Raw genomic sequence first — 21,903 nt, 5'->3', positions numbered from 1 at the left:
GAGACAAAAATTGCAGGATCCAAACTTGTGTACTTCTGTGGCTCTAGTGGAAATCCAGCTGCAAATAGCATTGCTGGGTTTTGAATTCTTGCCTGACACGTCAAGGCCACATCCTGAAATTCAGCCCTCGCAGTTAGATAGAAAAGACCCAAATGTGAGGATGGAAGTATTCCACGAGATCTACCTCTGTACGCTTTCTAGAACACTTTCTTTGTGGCGTTGAGCTGAAATGAGCCTGTTCCAGCCTTGGTACAGATGCATTTCAGTTTATCATGCAGTAGCCCTTCGTTCCTGCAGTCATGCCATTTGAGATGAGGGCCACAGTTCTTGATTTGCTGTATGCAAGGAGGAGGAAGAGATGAGAAAATCCTCTTGTAGAAATGAAAATTAGAGGACTTCATTCTTGGTTAGATTAAGGTGATGAGATACAATTTTGAACTCTTGTCCCTTGCAGTTGTCCTGTACTTTTGTGGCTTTTAAATAGTCGAGGTCTATCGTGTTGTGGCAGTTAATTTCTCAGGATGGTGAGATGTTTAGTTTCTTACAGGTGTTAACTGCTCCCATGATAAAAGGTGGAATTATGTGATGGTTTTTAAAGGCTCATTTTGGTAAAATTGTTTTGCTCATTGTTTTTTTTTACATTTTATCTAGACTGCTCTTTTTTTGTGTGTGGGGGGGCGGGGTTTCCTGTTCTGGATCTTGCAGATCGTTTTGTCTGTCTATTTTCTGGGCATAGCTCCTACAGAACATGGAAAACCAGATCATTCTTTCTGTGAGTCTTAATGTGGTGGGCAGATTTCCTGTAAAATCTATGCCCGTACGGGTCTCTCTTGTTCAGTGCCCTGATGGGGGTACAAAATCTGGCAGTGCAGGTGTGTGGTCTGACGGTTTTCATCGTGTCCAGTTTTAGTAGGGTTGTATGCAGTCTAGGTAGATGAAATGATTTGCCCAAAGTAAGATCTGATCCCTGACCTTAGAGCTGTCAAGTTTTTGAATCATTGCATCATAGGCTGAGAGTTCTAGTGTGTGTGATTTTGCTGATGGCACACAGGAGTAGTGGGGCTGAGTTTAGGGGCTTTTCCTTCATCTGTGTCCCAGTTGAGGCCTCAGAAGCTGAAACAGCCTTCACAGAAAAGAAAAGATGAAAGGAAAAAGGCCTGTTTGTGGCTCCTCTCCCATCCCCTCAGACTGCATGAACCCCTGACACCAGGTTTGTTTTTCCCATCATTTTGGCTTCTGCTTATGAATAATCTGAACTGCATTTCTGTAAAAGGTTCTTCTCCTGAGACCATCTCCTTCCCTTCCATGCTCCCTAGCCCATAGACACATTCTTGAAAATAAATCACCCACTCATCTAGGACTGGTTAATAGGAGAGTGTTTTCCCCCAGTACTTACAAATCATAGCAGATGGGCCATATCCCAAGGGAGTCAAACCAGAACTGAACTGTGGCGGGCCCCCCACCCCTTCCTCACCAAGTGCTGACGGGAACTGCTGTATCGCCCCCCCCCCCCTTTTATTTAAATCTAGTGTCAGAGGTGCCCTTTGCTTGTATACTCCTTTCTGCTGTATTCATCTCTAGGTTACACCTTATCTGTGCTGAGCTTCCAAGCCTCTAATATCTTATGTTTTTTTTTTTTTTTTTGTCAAAAGCCAGGGATTATGGGAGAGACTGCTCTGGGGTCCCTGCAGCAGAGTGCACTGGGACTGCCTAACCTGCCCGGTCCACCGTCCAGGAAAAAGATGATGCTAGAGCCACCTCCTGGTAAAAGCTGCTTCCTTATTGCACCTTAGCAATTGTCAAATGTGTGTAATTTGGTCGTTAAACATCCAGTCTTGCAGCAAGCCCACTTGCACCTTGTTTCCCCTACATTCAGATTGTAATCATCTAGTTAACAAAGGCAAACATAGTGGCTTCATGTTCTGGCTTTGTTCAGTAAAAACAGAATCTCTTGGAGCAAGTAGCATCCTCTCAGAGCAGGGAACCACAGGGTGAAGTACAAACTCAAAGTTTCCGTGGGACTGACAGTTGATACGGCTTGACCTTCCAGTCCCCATCCCAAAGGGCTTGTATTCAGTGGTGAGCCACGAGAATATTTTCTTGCTTGCCGAAGAAGGGTGTCGGTTGGTCATAGGATTTTAATTTGCATCTGCAAATTTCACAGCACGGTGACGGGCTTATTTTGGATTTTCCCAAGCTTAGGCATAGACACACCCAGCTAGTCCTGTTTTCAGCATTATCTGCAATGAATGTGCACATAGATTTTTTTTTTGTGCAGCGGATTTCCTGAAAACCAGACTGGGTCCTGACAGATGATGTTGTTAAGCTCATAGACCGTTAGCCCAGTCCCTTAAACTTCAGTTTGTCTTTTCCGTCTTCAAATTAAACTCGGTCTAAATTCTCTTTCTGCACATATATTTATAATAAATTTGTGTTTTATTTGCCCCCAGTCAGCTGTCTGCCCTCAGACATCACACAGGGGAGCACTGGAGGGCATTTGCAGTCCTATCTGGGCCAGCTGAGCCGAGAGCGGGAGAGCCTTGTGATGGGGTCATCATCATCTCATGGCCTTTCTTCACCCATCTCCCAGGCAGCGCTGCAAGGCTTGCCCTCATCCGTCCTGGGGTCTCTGATCAGCGGTTTGCAGAAGAGAGAAGAAAGTGGGTCTGCCTTATCTGTGGTGAGCAGCTCTGGCCTCAAACCTGATTAAAGGTGGGGGAGGGGGGATGGCAATATACTGCTGAATGAGGCATCGTTACAGTGCATCACTGTGACATCAGAGCTTTTAATGAGGGGTTCAGGTAGCATGCTTTGTCTGGACATCAGTTAGTACATAAGTATTGCCATACTGGGACAGGCCAAGGGTCCATCAAGCCCAGCATCCTGTTTCCAGCAGTGGCCAATCCAGGTCACAAATACCTGGCAAGATCCCAAAAAAGTTCAATACAATTTGTGCTGCTTATCCCAGAAATAGTAGATTTTCCCCGTCAAATAATGGTCTATGGACTTTTCCTTTAGGAAGCTGTCCAAACCTTTTTAAACTCTGCTAAGCTAACCTTCTTTACCACATTCTCTGGCAACAAATTCCAGAGTTTAATTACACGTTGAGAACGTTTTTCTCAGATTTGTTTTAAATTTACTACTTTGTAGCTTCATCACATGCCCCCTAATCCTAATATTTTTGGAAACATAAACAGACACTTCACGTCTACCCTTTCCACTCCACTCATTATTTTATAGACCTGCCCTTCCTCCTGTTGTTTTTCCCCTTCCCCCACCCCCTTGCGCTGTTTTCAGTGACTGGGATCACACAGTGCTGCTTCAGATTTGGGGGAGGGGGGGACTCGTCACCTTCACTTTTGTCTGTATGTTGCAGGCATCTCTGTTGGGGAACCCACCTCGGGACTTCAAGATCCCTCATGGTCCGCCCCTGAATGTTCATGGCTTCCGTTCCTCTGTGAATGCGACGAGTTCCAGGGTGGACCCTGGGTGGCAGAAATCAGATGGATACTGTGTTGAAAGAGGTAAGAGGATTCTGTGGATTTTATTGTGACACCTGCTTAAGGAGCTGTGTGTCATAATGAAGACTCTGCAAGCTTTAGAGTAAGAGCCCCTGGGGCCTCAGGTGTAGGAAGAGGAGCAACAGCATTTCAGAAATAAAGCAGCAACACAAGCTTTACCCAGAGAGATGTGCAGTGGTGGGAATTAATAAAGAAGCATTATTCAAATGTTATGAAACAATGGTCAATGCAAATGAAGCCATTTTAATCTGTTTGCTTTGTTTTATTCTCCTCCACCCCTGTATCGAGTTTGATGGTCTGACTGCTCTTTTAAATGGCTTTCTTCAGGTGGTCCCAGCAAGCCAACGCTTTATAAACAGAAACTTGGAGAACAAGGCAGCAGCAGCTCCCGGCTCCCACCATCCTCACTTACAGATCCCTCCCTCACTCCTCCAGGGTACCACACAGATAGTTACTCCTTTGACTACCAGCAGGTACGGTGAAGGATGAAGACCAGGGATGCCTGCCAACTGCTTGTGTATCATGTTTGTGTGGCGGAAGGGAGGGACCAATGGGGAGTGGTGAAGAAGCTGATTTGCAAGGCGGATGCTTAGGTTTGAGCTTCAGAACTAGAGAACATAGCGGTGTTGGGCCTGGCTGTATTTTTTGTGTATCTCCTCAGCAGCAGGGCATCATTGTCTTATTAGTGAGGGAGGAGAATATCCAGATGTAGATTTACAGTTGAGGCATGACGCTATCACATTTGTTTATAGAAATGCATCTCTGTGCTCTTTTCCCAGGATCTGAGTCCTCGCATGGAAGTGAGTCCTCGCATGTACTCGCAGTCCAGAGAACGTTCATCTTCTGCAATTGGGGGCTTTGGATACACTAGGCACAAGGTAGAGGTTTGTTTTTTTAGAACAGAAAAGCAGTGAAATGAATTGCTGTGAAGTGCAGCGGCTTATGATAAATTGCTGAGCTGTTTTCTTCTAAAATCTTGTGCTGGAGTCTGAGGTAACTGCTTTGGCCCATGAGAGCAAGAGTTTATATGCTTCTTTTAATGTTTTCAGGTGGGAGCAATCCCCCTCCCTTTCCCATCTCTCTGGGCCTCGAATGGGTGAACAGTGCTTTGAGAATTGTACTGGGGTTGTCCTAGTGATCCCCTGCCTTGCATAGCGAACAGAGATCCGCACTGAATAATTTGGTGTGTGCGCTTTCTTACGGCTAGGGAGGGAAGAGGTTGATCCACAAGTCACAAATATATATGCTTATCCTGTGTTAACGTGTTTTCCCAAGTCCAGTCCTGAAGTACCCCCTTGCCAGTCAGGTTTTCGGGATATCCACAGTGAATATGCATGAAAGAGTTTAGCATATAATGGGGGCAGTGTATTCAACTCAAGTTCATCCATATTCATTGACTGGCAAGGGCTACTCCAGGACCGGACTTGGAGAAACACTGCCTTCCTCCACGACCCTCCAGACCGGTCAAGACGCATGGGTTATGTCCTCCTACCAGCAGAGGGAGACTGAGAAACACTGAGCTTTTGAATACTGTATATATAACCTGTGCAGTACATCCACTAGCCAGTATTTTCTCAGTCTCAGCAGAGGTAGAGGGACAGCCTGTGTAGTCTTCAATAGTCCGGTGAGGTAGCTGGATTATACGGTCAGGAAATTTATTATCTGGTTGACAAATTTAAGGTGTTTTCTATAGTCCCTGTACGTGGTTGAAAAAAAAAAAAAAAAAAGTGCTTCGGGGCCCTGGGTCCGGTGGGGCCCAGTTTTTCCCCCCTGGGGTGTTACACCTGTGTGCAGGTCCCTCCCCCTGTGCTGCTCTCTGTGGAGACGCTGGCAGCTTTGTGCCTCGGCTGCTTTTCTTATATTGTAGCCTTGAGAGCCCTCACTCCTCAGCTGCCAAAAAGAAATTTGGGTGCTGTCTCTTTAAGAGAGCTGAAGTGTTTCCTTCATAGGAACGGACGGCAGATTCATACTCTGTTCGTTGCGAGTGAGAGCAGTGCTAGTGGCTGTGCTGGGGAGCGGTGTGTGAGAGAAGTCTTTGGCGCCGTTTTGTGCACAGCGTGTTGGGAGATCGGGGCCATGACAGGCAAACTCCTTCGCTGTCGCGCCGCGGAGTAGAGGCTCCTGGAGGTCAGTGCCGGTGGTGCGGCGATCTGAAACAAACCTTGTCGGTGGCGACGCCCCCGGTCTTGAGTGCGGAAGTACCAGCGAGTACGGGGGTGTCCGGGCCGGCAGGAGCATCGGCAGGGCCGGCTCCAGCGAGTGTAGTTTTGGCGGGAACGTCCGCCATTTTGGATTCCGCGCGTCCTGCGGAATCAGCTGGTTTTGTGCCTGCGGCTGCCGTTTCGATACAGAAAGGAGTGCCTGAGGGTACAGGCGGCGCTGGTTTTCCGCCGGAATTTGTTTGGTCTCTCTATCAAGCCTGGAAAGCGGGACCCGCTCCTTTGGGGGAGGGCCTAGTTCGGCAGTGCCAAAAAGGCCTCGGTTTGAGTGGGACGAAGAGGAGTGTTTCTCTTCTATCGGTTCTGAAGGTGCTTTTAGTGATGTAGGGGACCCTGAGGGATTTGAGGGTTCTCAGGATCCGGAGGTAGTGGTTCCTGGGGAGGACCCCTCCGTAGTGCGGATTTTCCACAGGGAGGAGCTTGCGGAACTTATTGAGCAGGTCTCTTCAACTCTTAAATTTGAGCAGCCAGAGGCGTCTTCGGGGGAGGCGAGACAGGTGGATCCCCTGGTTAAGGGGATTCAGCGGCAGGCTAGGTCTTTTCCTATGAATAAAGACATCCGGGATATGGTGTTTCAAGAGTGGCACTCGCCGGATTCTCCCTGTAAAGTGTCTAAAGCAATGTCTAGACTGTATCCGCTTCCACAGGAAGATAGAGATTCCTTTAAGGCTCCCACAGTAGATGCGGTGGTGACAGCAGTTACTATGGCCACGGCGATTCCGGTAGACGGAGGGACTGCTCTCCGGGACCCCCAGGATAGGAGGCTAGAGGCCTTTCTCAAGCGGAGTTTCGATTTGTCGGCCCTGGCCCTGCAGGCCTCGGTTTGTGGGGGGCTGGTCGCGAGGGCGTGTTTCCGCTGGGCCGAGAAGCTGCTTGATGATTCGGTGGAGGTTGGGACCTCCGGGGTGCAGGAGTTAGCCAAATTGGAAATGGGATCGTCCTTTTTGTCGGATGCGCTTTATGATTTGCTCCGTGCCTCGGCCAAGAATATGGCTATGCTGGTGGGGGGCACGTAGAGCACTGTGGTTGCGAGGTTGGGTCGCAGATGCGGCTTCCAAGGCCAAGCTTTGTTCGCTTCCCTTTAAGGGGTCCATGCTTTTTGGTGAGGATTTGGATAAGTTGGTGCGCGGACTCAGTGATGCTAAGGCCCCTCGTCTTCCGGATTTTCGTCCTAAGACGGCTGCCAGGGGGTCTTCCTTCCGAGGACGGTTTAAGGAGGCGCGCCGGTATAGACCCGGGAGGACTAGTAGCCCTTTTAGAGGTCGGTTCTTTCAGCGCACTCAGTCCTTTCGGGGCAATCGGCGCGGAGGGCGTGATTTCCCCACAGGAGGACAGGTGTCGGGGCGTACTTCGCAATGAAGGTGTGCGGGCCCAGGCTCTGGTTCGAGTAGGGGCTCGTCTGAGTCTGTTTTACCAGGACTGGGCCCAAATCACCGCGGACCAATGGGTCCTCGAGGTGGTGCGAGACGGTTACGCTCTGGAGTTCGACGGCTCGCCTCCCGAAAGGTTTCTGGAGTCGCCTTGTCATTCGAGGCTCAAGCGGAAAGCGGTACGGGACACTCTGGCTCGTTTAATCAATCTGGGAGCGGTTGTCCCGGTGCCTCCTGCGCAGCGCCGCTTGGGCTGTTATTCAATCTATTTTGTGGTCCCAAAGAAGGAGGATGCGTTTCGGCCTATCCTAGATCTGAAGGCAGTCAATGCAGCTCTCAGAATCCCCTCTTTTCGCATGGAGACATTGAGGTCGGTCATTGTCGCGGTGCAGGAAGGGGAGTTTCTCACGTCTTTGGATTTGACGGAGGCTTATCTGCACATCCCCATTCGGGCCGCTCATCAGCGTTTTCTGCGCTTTGCGGTTTTAGGAAAGCATTTTCAGTTTTGTGCTCTTCCTTTCGGTTTAGCAACGGCACCTCGTACCTTTTCCAAGATCATGGTGGTAGTGGCGGCGGCCTTGCGGAAGCAGGGTATTCTGGTGCACCCGTACCTGGACGATTGGTTGATTCGGGCCAAGTCTCGGTCGGAGAGCGAAGTAGCCACGGTGCGGGTGGTGCAGTTTCTTCAGTCTCTGGGCTGGGTAGTGAACTTCGCCAAGAGTCACCTAGTGCCGTCGCAGTCACTGGAGTATCTGGGGGTGCTTTTCGACACCAGGAACGGTCGAGTCTTTCTGCCGGGCCCTCGGATTCGCAAGTTGCAGGATCAGATTCGTCTGTTCCTGTCGGAGGCGGCCCCGACGGCCCGGGAGTATCTGCAAGTTCTGGGTTTGATGGCGGCCACCATCGAGGTAGTGCCGTGGGCCCGGGCGCACATGCGGCAGTTGCAGTCAGCCCTTCTCAGTCGGTGGTCACCCCTGTCGCAGGGGTTGGATGTGCGCCTTCAGCTGTCGGTAAGCCCACGCCTCAGTCTCCGGTGGTGGTTAGACCCGGGAAATCTGGTCAAGGGAATGCCGTTGGAGACGCCACAGTGGGTAGTGCTCGTCACAGACGCCAGTCTAAAGGGCTGGGGAGCTCATTGTCTCGGGCAGGTAGCTCAAGGTCGATGGTCCCAGATAGAGGCTCGGTGGTCCATCAATCGTTTGGAAACTCGGGCCATTCGGTTGGCGCTGTTGGCGTTTCAGAGTGTTCTGTTGCGAAAAGCAGTCCGGGTGTTCTGCGACAACGCCACCGCCGTGGCTTATGTAAACCGTCAGGGGGGCACAAAGAGTCAGGCGGTCGCGGAGGAGGCGGCGCTGTTGTGTCAATGGGCGGAGGTCCATCTTCTAGCGCTCTCCGCGGCACATGTGGCGGGAGTAGACAACGTGGAGGCAGATTATCTAAGCAGGCATGCTCTAGACCCCGGAGAGTGGGCACTTCATCGGTCGGTATTCAATCGCATTGTCTCGGTCTGGGGCTTTCCCGTGATGGATCTCATGGCAACCGCCCACAATACTCAGGTTCAGAGGTTTTTCAGTCGGCGGAGGGATCCTCGGGCGGAGGGCATAGACGCGCTTTCTGATGCCTTGGCCGCGGGGGAGTTGCTGTATGTGTTTTCCTCCATGGCCGTTGGTCGGGCGAGTGGTTCAGACGCATTGCTCGGCACCCCGGTCAAGTGATTTGGTAGCCCCGAATTGGCCGCGTCGGCCGTGGTACGGAGATCTGGTCCGATTGGCAGTAGCGGATCCTCTGCCGTTGGCAGGATCAGTGGTGTTGTGTCAGGGACCGATAATTATGCCACATCAGGATCGGTTCTCGCTTACGGCCTGGCTATTGAGAGGCACAAGTTAAGGAAGAAAGGTTTTTTCGTCCAGAGTTATCAATACCATGTTGAGTTCGCGTAGACAGTCCACTTCGTTGGCGTATGTCCGGGTCTGGAGAGTATTTGAGCATTGGTGTGTAGATAGACGAGTTCTGCCCTTTCGGTCGTCGGTAACAGATGTCTTGGAGTTTTTGCAGGATGGTATGGACAGGGGTCTGGCTCTGTCTTCTTTGAAGGTGCAGGTGGCGGCTTTGTCGTGTTTTCGTGGGAAGATACAGGGGAAGTCGTTAGCTTCTAGTCCGGATGTGGTGCGATTTTTGAAGGGCGTTAAGTTACTGCGTCCGCCCCGGCGGCGGATGGTACCTCCGTGGGATTTGAATCTCGTGCTGGAGGCTTTGGTGAGGCCACCGTTTGAGCCCTTGGTTTCTGTTTCGGATAAGGATCTGTCCTTAAAGACGGTGTTCTTGGTGGCTATTACTTCAGCCCGGCGGGTGTCGGAGCTTCAGGCTTTGTCTTGTAGAGAACCCTTTTTGTCCTTTCCAAGGAGAAGGTGTTGTTGCGTCCGGTACCGTCTTCGTGCCCAAGGTGGTGTCAGAGTTTCATGTGAATCAAATTATTTCTTTGCCAGTTTTGGGTGATCTGGCGGGGGATGCGGAACAGCGGCGTCTGGCCAAGTTAGATGTGCGAAGAGTCTTGCGCTGTTACATTTCCAGAACTCGGCACTACAGACGGTCGGATCGTTTGTTCGTTCTACATGGTGGTGCTAGAAAGGGCGCGGCAGCTTCCAAAGCTACGATAGCGAGATGGCTGAAGGAGTCAATTGCGTCGGCATATTTGCTGAAGGGTCGCGTGGTGCCTAAGGAATTTTCGGCTCATTCTACCAGGGGTATGGCGACCTCCTGGGCGGAGAGTAGTATGATTCCGCCGTTAGATATTTGTCGGGCGGCGGTTTGGTCATCATTGCATTCGTTTGTCAAACATTACAGGATTGATATACATGCCAAGGAGGAGGCAGACTTTGGGGCTGCAGTGTTGACCTCTGGCCTACGTGGGTCCCGCCCTTAGGATCTTACTGCTTGGGTACGTCCCATGCGTCTTGACCGGTCTGGAGGGTCGTGGAGGAAGGTGAAATTAGATCTTACCTGCTAATTTTCTTTCCTCTAGACCCTCCAGACCGGTCAAGGCCCGCCCTGTCTGTACTGGAGGCCAGGAGGTTTGGTTTCTCCTTTCTATCTTGGCAGCTGTTGAGTGTGATTTCTATAGTTTCAGACTTTGGTTGTTATGAGTCTGAGTAGGTGTGACCGTGTTTCAGAGTCCACCTGTAGAAGCACTCACAATTAAAAGGACACAATGAAAGAAATGAAGAAAGTGTCCAGTTGGCAGTGACCACGTACAGGGTTCTTAGTTGTAGTTGGTGGTTTTGGTTTCTCTGCTTTGTCAGGGTTATACTGGCTAGTGGATGTACTGCACAGGTTATATATACAGTATTCAAAAGCTCAGTGTTTCTCAGTCTCCCTCTGCTGGTAGGAGGACATAACCCATGCGTCTTGACCGGTCTGGAGGGTCTAGAGGAAAGAAAATTAGCAGGTAAGATCTAATTTCACCATAGATGATGGATTAGCTCTGCAGTTATCCAGTGATATTGCTACATTATTGGTTCATTCAGCTCACTTATTACACATAGGTGTGGTTTATGTGCAAAATTTGGCCAAAAGAAAAAAGCACAACTGGGCCTTCAAGGCGATGACAAATCAGACTTCTTTATTCTTCAAGATTCGACACAGGCCGTGTTTTGGCACAACAGCGCCTGCCTCGGGTGCAAAATGAAAGAAGTAAAAACTGAAAGGCCAAAATATCCTTACGCAGGTATCGCAAGACTTTAACTGCACATCAAACCATCGTGGTGAACGCTGTCTTACTCATAGCTATGGAAAGTGATTGTGGCCCAAGAATATGCAGATCCCAGCCATTGCTTTATAGCATAAGATGCTCAATTTCCACACTACTTGAGCCTTATGTTATTAAGAATGTCTGTCTGGTTGCATATTTTAACTTTTGAAGACAAATGTACAAGACTTTCATCTCTAGGGTCAAATGCTGAGCATGGGGAGAAATTGTGTCCTGATTTAGCTTTGCTGTAAATAATGAAGAAAAATAGACAGATAGAAAAATCTGTTCTTGCTTGGGGTAGCACAGGGGTTGGTTATACTCGCATCAGCAAACCTTGGTGTTCTGAATCTAAAGGAACAGCTGAACACTGAGCTTGATTTGCCAAAACTGTCAGTTTGGGTACTTGTCCTTACTGTCTCATCTCTCTGCTTCAGATCCCACCTTCCCCCTCCTCCTCTTCTTCCTCGTCATCATCTGGGTTCAGCGAACGGAGCAGTTCAGTACCTTCTGTGGGGTCGTACTTTTCCAGCTCCCCATCATCCTACTTCACAAGTGGCTTACAGTCAGGACTGCAGCAGAGTCACCTCAACAAAGTAAGTCGGACACTGCTTAGGAAAGGTTCAGCGCTTCCAAGAAGCTGTTTGCATGAAAAACAGGGAAACCTAGTTCTTCTGTATAACACTGAAGAAATTGTCCTCAGCTCACTTCCATAGATATTGGGGATTTTGGATTTGACTGAAATCTGAGCTGAAGGGAGTTGGATTAGGTACAATAGGTTATTTCCCTCCCCAGAGCACTCGCAGTATAAGTATCTACATAGTTCTTCCAAAGTTGTGGGGGAAAATGGTGGTACCACTAAGGCCAGCAAGTGACTGGAAGCAGTACAAAGACTGCCAAATGATGCACATCTTAAAACGTTTTGTTGTAAGGTGTGTATCGTGTATACTTGGGAGGAAAGATGGGACTCTCAGGTGACTGAAATCGTCTGTAGAAAAACTTTCAGTGGAAAGGGAGGGAAACCACGGGGTTTGGGCATATGGAGGGTCAAAGGGGAGAAAAAGCAGCAGGTGACAAGGCTTCGAACATAGGAGTCTCTGGTTCTGGTGTCACTGTGGATTATTCGAAAGGTGGTAGGTAAAATGTTGGGAGGGGAACCAGACCGTTGGATTAACATTGAGACATGTAAGTCTTCCAGTGCTGGGGAGGCACATGTAGAGGGCTGTGCTAGGAAATGTGAAAGATTGCCCTTATCCTCTGTCCCCAATCTGCTGTGTCCCAAGTATGGGAATCTGAACAGGACTGATAGAAAAACAGAGCTTTGGTCGTCTTCTCTCGGTCCTCAATGGCTGCCAACAGGCCAGGTTTTCAGGAGATTTGCATGTTCATTAAGGATATCCCGAAAACCTGACCTGGTGGAGGTCCTCAAGGATTCAGAGAAGAAACGGCAAAACAGACTGCTAGTAGAAGGGCGACGGAGAGCTGCCTTAGTCATGCTGTTTGGAGTTTAATTTTATTTCTTTATTTATTTTGTGGTTCAGGCTTTGCGAGCATCTCCCAGTAGTTCTGGAGCCAGCATGCTGGGTCTAGGACATTCCAGTGCATCCAGTAACCTGCTGAAGGTGAGTTACCTGGCATGAACCCTTCTGTCATATGTCGTATCTTCCCTGGCATGTGGTTTGCCACCTCCCCTCGTTTCATGTGAAATGTTTATTGAGGTTAAGACTGCCACCCAGCGCAATGCAGGGAAAGCAATATGATGCCTTTAAACAACCATTTAGTTCAATTTAGATTCTATAATTGGACAACTTAACCACTTCCCCCTTTGTCCCCAGCCAATAATATTATTTCAGTTTTAAGATGTATTTCACAGTGAGGGGGAGGTGAGATATTGTCAAGCTGCTGTATTAAGAATGTAAGTGTAAATGTTTGTTTTTCTTTTATTTCTCTCTCAGACTCCAATTGGAGGCCAGAAACGCGGCTTCTCGCACCTCATCCCTTCCCCGGAGCCCAGCCCTGAGGGCGGTTACGTAGGACAGCATTCCCAAGGCCTGGGTGGGCACTATGCCGACTCGTACCTGAAGCGCAAGAGGATTTTTTAGGCATGCCCTTAAGATTGGGTGGGAGGGTGCAGTGGGGAGGAAGAAGGGGTGCCAGATTTCAGAAAAGTCAAGCCTGCTGGTCGGTTTTGGGATTTTAAGGAAGCTTTGTCCACTTTAATCACTCAAGTACCAGTGAGACCCACATATTATCCTGATCATACCATGTGTGCACAGCGTAGGTGCTATCTTGTCACTGCAGATCTGACTTAACTGCCAAAGTGCAAGCTGTGTCTTCAGTCCCCTGCTACTTACATCTAACAGAAAACATTCTGGGCTGATGGGATCTTGGACCTGTTAAGGAGCAGGTGTCACACGCTGTCCTTGGCCAGGGTCACTCGAAAGTTTTGTTAGCTTTAGGCCTGAGCAGGCATGGTGCAGAGAACAGGTTTTGTGAATCTGGGGTCTCATTGGTACTGTGTAAAATGATTTAATTAGACAAGTATGCTAAGTTCTCTGCCTTGTTCCAAAATACTAAACTGGGGTGGAAATGAGGGGAGATGTTGCCTTGGATAAGGGAGATTTTAATCTGCCAGCAGAGCAGACGGGGCTGAAAGTTGCCTGTGCATGTCAGTTTGTTTGTTTGTTTTTTTTTTGTTTTTATTTTTTTTTTTCATCTTTTGTTAGCAAAAGGACACATGTTTTTGTTGTCTCCTTCCCCAGAGGTGTGAGTCTTCAGACTTCCTCCCGAGAAGCTGTGGTGAGAGCATAAACCCCCCCCCCCAGCTCAAGACGACTCTCCCATCGTAATACATAGTCATCCCGGCTCTGACCCTTTTACCATGTTTATTTTTTAAGTATCTTCTACTCATTGCTGGACTTGTTTCCTGCTTCTCTTGAATCCTTTTGGATTTTTTAAAACTTTTTTTAAATTATTAGTTGACATTTAGTCCTATTGTAAATGTTTCTGTGAATCTGCTAGGTTTGAGTAACTTGAAATTTTTTTCTTTTTGTGTCCTGGATTTAATTTTTTTAATTTTTTTTTTTCTGTGGGAATAGAAAGTGTTCCCTTGCTCTAACTGCAGTTGATGCAAATTTTTTTCTGGCTTGCTAGGAGAGGGTTGACACTTTTTTTTTTTTTTGTTTGTTTCTGTGTGTAGAAAATAACTCCGGCTTTGCCCATTCCAGTCACTGGACCGTAGTTTGCTATCACTGATAAACATGGTCTGATAGCAATGGCAGTTTCTGGTGCTTTCGTTATGCTGCCTTTTTTTTTTTTTGCCACTCCCCCCTCCCAATTTTATTTTTTATAATTTTTTTTTTTTTTTTAATGAGCAGGCCTTCCTGTCTCCCCTTTAGAGAAACCTAAACCAGCACCTTGTGGATAGAGATAAATACTAGATTTCAATAATTTAATTAATCTTAGGGAGGCATGGTGGTGGCGTATCCTACCATATTATACATCTTTTCACAACCCCTCTCCAGCAGCTTCCTGCCCTTCCCTGTTAGGAGAGTGGGTGACATTTAAAATAATAATAATAATTAAAAAAAAACTAGCTGGGTTTGTTTTTAGGGGAAGGAGTTGGTTATTCTCTCACCAATTCCTCTAACTCAGATAGATGCTTCTTGTTATTTCCTGTGTGAACTGGCAGGGGTAGGGAGGGGACGAGGAGGGTCCAACTTAGGCCCAGCTTCAAGGTTAAAAAAAATGTCCATTCGCTGTCTTCAGTTCCTTTTCTCATTGTGTAAATGTGACCAGCTGAAGCCTGTTGCCCTTCTTCCTCCCCCAGGTGTTGAGACTAGCATGGAACGTAAGCTGGTATGTAAAGGTTGGAGGTCCAAACATGGCTAATGGGGGGGGGGGGGGGGGGGGAATACTCCATGCCCCTTAACGTTTGGTGCCACTAGAAGTGTATAAATCCTGCTCCGGAGGGGGAAGAGATTTGTAATGTATGATTTTCCATCTATGCTTGAGATCTCGCATTAAAAAGAATAATAAATTCCATAGCTAGGCACAATCTTTTTTTTTTTTCTGTATTCTGTGTGTAGGGGGAGGTTTCCCCTTAGTTTAATATATATACATATCTATATATATACTCTCTCTCCAACCTTTTACGTTCATTATTTTTCTTTGTCATTTTCTGTATTTTAAAATTTTTTTAAAGATTTCTTTCCACATGGAAGCTTGACTTCAGGGTAAACCTATGTTATAAAGACCCTGTATGTATAAAGGAAAAAACAAGTTCACTTTATCCAAAACCTTTCATCTCTTGTCTTTTGTTTACTGTGCTGCACATGAAATAGAAACAGAGTTTGTGGGGCTGGAGACTAGACATCTTAGGGATCCTTTTAAGATCTTTCCCTGTCAGCTGCTGCCAAATGCCATATCCCCTTCAAGTCACGGACTGGTTAGCCTTCACTTTCTAGGGCCTCAGCCCATCCATCTCCCTCACACCTGTGCCAGCTTGTATTTTATATGTTTCCATAGTTCCTTAAATTTTAGTTTGTAGTTGTATGTGTCTGTACTTTTATGCCTCCTGGCTGCATTGGGAATACAAACACCTCTTCCAAACTGCTCTGGGGTGGGGTTCAGTCTCGCCTGCATACACTGCTTCTTCACATCCCTACAGATCATGTGTGTGGGATGAGGGTTTTTCTGACTTTTCTACTACCTTCTTCCTTGAGGATTTTGGACATGGAAGCGTGTTCTGGCTCCCTGCTGCCCCTGCTCTGTTTTTTTTTGCACTCTCAGGTGTGGGGTGGGTAGATTATCTGTAGCAAACACATACATTTTGAATGGACCAAGTCTTGAGGGGCAGGAGGCTGCAGTGTAGCTTTTTATAAACGGTTTCACTTGAATGTTTTTATCTGCTGAAGTGAGAAGTTTTAAGTAAAATAATTTAACAAAGTGTAGTGTGCTTGACTCATTTGTGGCTATGTCTTGCCTGCAGTGATTCATAAAAGCCCCAACCCGTTTCCCCTCATTGGTTTAAAGTAGGGGTTCTTAGCCCAGTTCTTAAGATGCTCACAATGCATATGTATGAGAGAGATTTGCATACAGTGAAGGCAGTTCAAACAAATTTCATTTGCATCTTCATTGTGGAGAATCCAGAAAACTGGCCTGTTATAGAATCCCTGGTTTAAATGGGTTTCAGTATGTTTCTAAACAGGTGAAAATGAGTCTTTAAACCGATTCTAAAAACAGAACAGTAGCCCTGAGCTCTGGTGCAGGCTCTGCTTTGACAGAAGCCAGGTGGGTGAGGGTACATAAAGTACTGTTTCTGCAAGTGTTCTCACGTGTGGGTAGACTGGAGCTGGTACCAGAACCGCAGCTGCTCCTATGCTGAAGGATGGTCCCAATACTGCCTTTAACAGTTCACTGCAGCAGACAGAGCCACAGCAACCTCTATCTTTTGGGGGGGGGGGGGGGGGGGGGAGATGACTGTTCCTATCTTTATCAAGGGTTGGGGTATGAGGGCCAAGGCTCTGCTGGGCCCCCTGGGGAGTTGTGCTGAGTGTTGCACAGTAGATGAATAAATCTCTGGCAGTGTGATGAACAATAGAGGTAGAAAAAGGGAGTTTGATAATTCCCAGAACTGGTAATCCCATAGCCAAAACTTGCCAGATGTGGTATAGGTAATACCCTTTAAAACCTTACCTTTTTAACTGCTGCCACCAAGGAGGTTTGATTGAGAACAGGAGCCAGTATGGTGTCAAAAAGTTGAAGCCACTTAGGTTAGTCAGTTTGTCCCATTCTGCATAGTCAACAAACCAACCTCCAAGCTGCTGCATCCAAGTAGTCATTCTTTATTTTTGGTAGCATTTTTATTTAATCTCGCTTATATTTTTCAAACATGCCAGTGTCTGTATCATATGACTGTACACAGAGGAAGTATAATAAAGGAATAACTTTTCATAGGTAGAGTAGTAATTTATTATAAATTGTAATCAGTGTGGCATTTGGAGGGGCTAGTTCTAGGGACACCCTAGCAGCTGTTGTATGTGTGTAGAGATTTTTTTTTCTTGTTATGATGGCTGTTGCAGTGGCCTTTTTGTTATGAGAATCAGGTGCTTAACATACAGAGTCTCTATTTATGACATTTATACCCCCACATTAAATGTGAATTAGGTTGAAACCTAGGAGCATTTAGAATTCCCCCTTCCTCCCCCCCCCCCCCAGATCAAAAGATAAAGGATGGTTTGTAGGAACTTGTTCCTTTTTAGGGCATGCAGTTGTATATTATAAAAATGCACTTAATATGGTTTTATTACTGCTATTTAGAAAACAGATATTCAATAATGAGGGCAGAAGTCCAGTCAGTCTAAATATGCCACCATTTTCTAGTTCTCGGATAAATATTTATTTCTTCTTGGTCAGTTTTTAGTAGCATTTTCTCAGTTATTACCCAGATGTGAGCACAATTTTGATGTTAGTAAGTTCTGGATATTACTAAAGTCTATTATTCTATCTCACTGTATTTTCAGTTTTAGCACAGTGAAATCCACCACATGGACAAAAATATAACAAACCAATTGCCTGCATTAGGGGCTTATAGCCCATTTTGTTATGTTTAAACAAGTGAGATCTGCATGAAAAAATGTTTATTATTTTGACTTATGAAAACTACTTGTCTATGAAACATGGTCAAAACAGAATAATTCATTTGTATAAAAAAAGAGATGAAGTAATTCTACAGGCCCTCATGACAGGAGCATTTAATTTTACTTCCACTGTTTGTAACACCAGGTTTCCTAAGGCAGATAACAACAACACTTAAGATGAACCCATCACTACATAGGCTCTCCTCACTGAAATTTGACCATATATTAGTGTATAGAACAGTGTAGAAAAATGAGCACAAAATACAGCCTTTATTAGTGCTTTTCCACCATTTTTTAAAGCTGTTTTGATTTCATGATATATATACACACACATATACACCTTTTAAGGTACTGCCTATTCAACTGGAACAGTGTTTGACTTTTTACAGATGGCCCAGGTACAGGCAGTCCATTAGTCTACAGTTGTAATCTTCTACTATTGCTTTCAAGAGCATTTGCTATTGTTTTGGGTGTATGTGTGGCTCTGCCTACTAGCTTTAACCTCTATGGCTGGATAGCTTTCTGCCTCATTTTCTCAATCTAACCTCCTGTGCCGCTGCTTAGCCTTAAAGGAGAATTTCCTAAGTTGCTGCTCAACCTATAGTGGAGATTTGGTTACATAAAGAACCAAAGAAATTAGCAACTGAATTTGTGAAAGTGGGATAATCTCTTAACAAATGGGATATGGGAGTGTGGTTCATTCAGCATGGAAACATTACACCAATAATGGAAGTTGGAGGCAGCCCAACCAACCACAACCATGGCTCTGCCAGTGCTCCTGCAGCCCAGCCTCCATTGGGCTTGCTGCATGTAACTGTTACCATTTTGAAATTGGGAATGGTCTGAACAGCAGTGACTTGCTTTGACTAAGGCCAGAGCAGCCTTGTGAGATTGCCACAACATCCCACACTAGTCTCAGTTGCTGGTTTTTCTTTTTTTTCAAGCACAGGAAGGGGGTGTAGGATGCTCCTGCTCCAAAGCCATTTAACACAGTAAGGGCTTACTGCAGGGAGCAGGCTGGCCTGCAGCAGAGGCCACGGCTACAGTTTCAGTGTTGAATCTGAAAACATTTGTCAGCCTTGGTTCCTGTTGCCATTCCCTGGTGAATGTGTGTCTCACCACTACTTTATTAGGAATTAGTAGAGGGCAACTTTACAGAATTTACATGAGCTGCTTAGAGATAGAAAGACACCATGAGGAAGAATACAATTGCATGTTTTTTGATTCAGTTTTGGGAGAGGGGAATAAAATCTGGTTTTCTGTCCCAACAGTGGCCTAGTGGTTGGGGTGGTGGACTTTGGTCCTGAGGAACTGAGTTTGATTACCACTTCAGGCACAGGCAGCTCCTTGTTACTCTGTGCAAGTCACTTAACCCTCCATTGCCCCATGTAAGCCTGCCATGAGTGGGAAAGTGCGTGGTCCAAATGTAACAAAAAAACCCAGCTTTAAACAGTGGTGGCAAAGCTTGAGTAATAAACAGGACCGAGCCAAAAGCAGGAAACTCAGCTCAAATGCTGAGTCCCAAGGCTGCCCTATACTGACCCGCACACTCACAGACCTTACTAGCCATCCCCTTAGTGGTTGTCTTGAAAAGATTCAATTTTCTTGATAACCTTTTTATTAGGTGAAAACTTAAAATACATAGTAGATGGCAGAAAAAGACCTGCACGGTCCATCCAGTCTGCCCAACAAGATAAACTCCTATGTGCTACCTTGATTTGTACCTGTCCTCTTCAGGGCACAGACCGTATAAGTCTGCCCAGCACTATCCCTGCCTCCCACCACCGACTCTGCCACCCAATCTCGGCTAAGCTCCTGAGGATCCATTCCTGCTGAACAGGATTCCTTTATGTATATCCCACGCATATTTGAATTCCGTTACCGTTTTCATTTCCACCACCTCCCACGGGAGGTTATTAAAAGCATCCACTACTCTCTCAGGGAAGAAATACTTCCTGAGTCTGCCCCCCTTAAATCTCATTTCATGTCCTCTAGTTCTACCACCTTCCCCTCCGGAAAAGGTTCGCTTGCGGATTAATACCTTTCAAATATTTGAACGTCTATCATATCACCCCTGTAGCGTATACATGTTCAGGTCAACAAGTCTCTCCTCATACGTCTTGTAACGCAAATCCCATACCATTCTCATAGCTTTTCTTTGCACTGCTTCCATTTTTTTAACATCCTTCACAAGATACGGCCTCCAAAACTGAACACAATACTCCAGGTGGGGCCTTACCAACATCTTATACAGGGGTATTAAAACCTCTTTTCTGCTGCTGGTCACACCTCTCTCTATACAGCCTAGCAATCTTCTAGCTACAGCCACCGCTTTGTCGCCTTCAGGTCCTCAGATACTATCAACTCCAAGCTCCCTCTCCCCATCCATACCTATCAGACTCTCACCGCCTAACACATACTTCTCCCTTGAATTTCTACTCCCTAAATGCATCACTTTGCATTTCTTTACATTGAATTTTAATTGCCAACCCTTAGACCATTCTTCTAGCTTCCACAGGTCTTTTTTCATGTTTTCCACTTCATCCAGGGTGCCCACTCTGTTGCAAATCTTGGTGTCAGCCGCAAAAAGGCAAATTTTACCTTGTAACCCTTCAGCAATGTCACTCTCAAATATAGTGAATAGAATGGGCCCCAGCACCTATCCCTGAGGCACTCCACTACTCACCATTCCTTCTGAGTGAACTCCATTTACCACCACCCTCTGGCGTCTGCCCGTTAACCAGTTCGGGTCCTATCTTTAGCCTGTCTAGTTTATTCAAGAGCCTCCTGTGAGGAGGCTTGTCAAAAGCTTTGCTGAAATCTAAATGGATTACGGCCATAGCACATCCTTGATTTAATTTGCCGGTCAGCCAGTCATTTTTTCCTCTTATGTCCCCAAAACAGCTCAAAGCTCCCTTTTTGTATTCAGGCATCAGCTACCTCCCACACTTTAAAAACAAGACAGGTCTACCACATGAAGTCATTCCTTCTTGCCCTGCTCCCATTTTCCACAAACCTGTTTTTTTTTTTTGGGGGGGGGGGGGGGGGGGCAAGTTTGCATTTCCACTTTATTAAGGGATTATGTCCTTCCTATCAACGTAGGCAGGTGACGTACAATTAAAAGCACTCGAGGAGTGAGAATGTTCAACAATCGATGAGGGGGATTGTGTAGTTCAGATTAGCAGCCCGTACCCTCCTACACAAGCAACATGAACAGAGCCAACCTATGCACAGTTACAGCTCTAGATTCCTTAGACTATTCCTTTACTATTGTCCTCTTCAAGGACAGCTAAGCTCCTAAACCTGTACCCTAGCTAGCCAAAATTCAGGTACATAACTTCTCAGCTAAATAAGAGCATAGAACTTAAGGTTAAAAATGAGCAGTGTTTCGCACCTGACATCCAGATGTGGTGTTCAAATACTACTGCTGCTTCTTTTCATCTTGGGCAAGTCACTCAACTCTGATATAAACTTAGATTTGTGACCCTTCCACGGCCAGGGAATACCCAGTGTATCTGAATGTAACTCCCCTTACTACTGAAAAAGTGAGCAAAATCTTTTAAATTAAGCAAAAAAATAAATAGATTTCAGGCTAGTGCTGAAAAGTGCTAAGCTCTTCCTTACTTTCTATGCTCCTACAGTTAGGGGGTTAGGAGGACAATTAATGAGCATTAAGTTTAAAGCAAAAAATCATTTTTAAAAATATTGGACCCTGTGGTAGTTGCAAACAAGCACAATAGACCTATCACAGTTTAACTTTGATAGACCCACCCTTTAATCAAAAATATAACTAGGTAATTTACTTAAAAAGGTTCTGCAGTACAGGATAGCTGAGAACTCTAATCAAAGACAGGGCAAACAAGTTCTAACGGTAATTTGAAGAACAGGATCAAGGTAGTGGGATTTTTCCTAGCTTTTCACTTTGTAAACACCCCACCAATCCAGGCTCTGCAGCCTACTAAAACCAAACTAGTTTATCTAAAGTGCATCTGTACTATTTCAGCTCAGGACTGTGCGCCTTACTTCAGGGAAGGAGGAATGGGGTAAGGAATAACACTAGCCACGCAGGCAACTGAAAAGGTACAAGTCCCCCAAAGCACACTTCAAACATCTTGGGAGATGCTGGGGAGGATTTTATCCCACCTTTTTAAACTATTAAAATGCAGTAAGTCCCTACCCAGAAGAGCATACAAGCAACTACATCAGGCAAGTGAAGACAGTTTATTAAATAAAATGTTAATATAATCACCATACTAACTGGCAGACATGAGCAGTATTCAATTAAAAAGAGTAGAAAAGAATTCCAATGTAAAATAGGAAAGATACACAAGCATTCATTCTATATGAGCAATGGGAGCTCAGCAAACAGCATTTTCAGAGTTCAACTAATACAAATAGAATAAAATA

At 46.2% G+C, this 21,903-nt stretch overlaps 1 protein-coding gene across 1 annotated transcript in view; it reads left to right on the top strand.

Moving 5' to 3' along the window:
* The window catches only part of RAVER1 (ribonucleoprotein, PTB binding 1), a 39,022-nt gene extending 23,889 nt beyond the window's left edge, over positions 1-15,133 (top strand). The window contains exons 7-14 of the mRNA XM_030197077.1: positions 1,653-1,764; positions 2,451-2,680; positions 3,377-3,524; positions 3,849-3,994; positions 4,301-4,399; positions 11,293-11,451; positions 12,397-12,477; positions 12,811-15,133. Coding sequence (XP_030052937.1) covers positions 1,653-1,764; positions 2,451-2,680; positions 3,377-3,524; positions 3,849-3,994; positions 4,301-4,399; positions 11,293-11,451; positions 12,397-12,477; positions 12,811-12,957 — 1,122 coding nt within the window. The 3' untranslated portion in view covers positions 12,958-15,133. The remainder of the gene's footprint in view (positions 1-1,652; positions 1,765-2,450; positions 2,681-3,376; positions 3,525-3,848; positions 3,995-4,300; positions 4,400-11,292; positions 11,452-12,396; positions 12,478-12,810) is intronic.
* The last annotated feature ends 6,770 nt before the right edge of the window (positions 15,134-21,903 follow it).

The sequence above is a fragment of the Microcaecilia unicolor genome, chromosome 3 (genome assembly GCF_901765095.1).
Source record: "Microcaecilia unicolor chromosome 3, aMicUni1.1, whole genome shotgun sequence".
Lineage (NCBI taxonomy): Eukaryota > Metazoa > Chordata > Amphibia > Gymnophiona > Siphonopidae > Microcaecilia > Microcaecilia unicolor.
The sequence above is the reverse complement of the archived record's forward strand: the minus strand, read 5'-3'. Positions and strand labels throughout refer to the sequence as shown.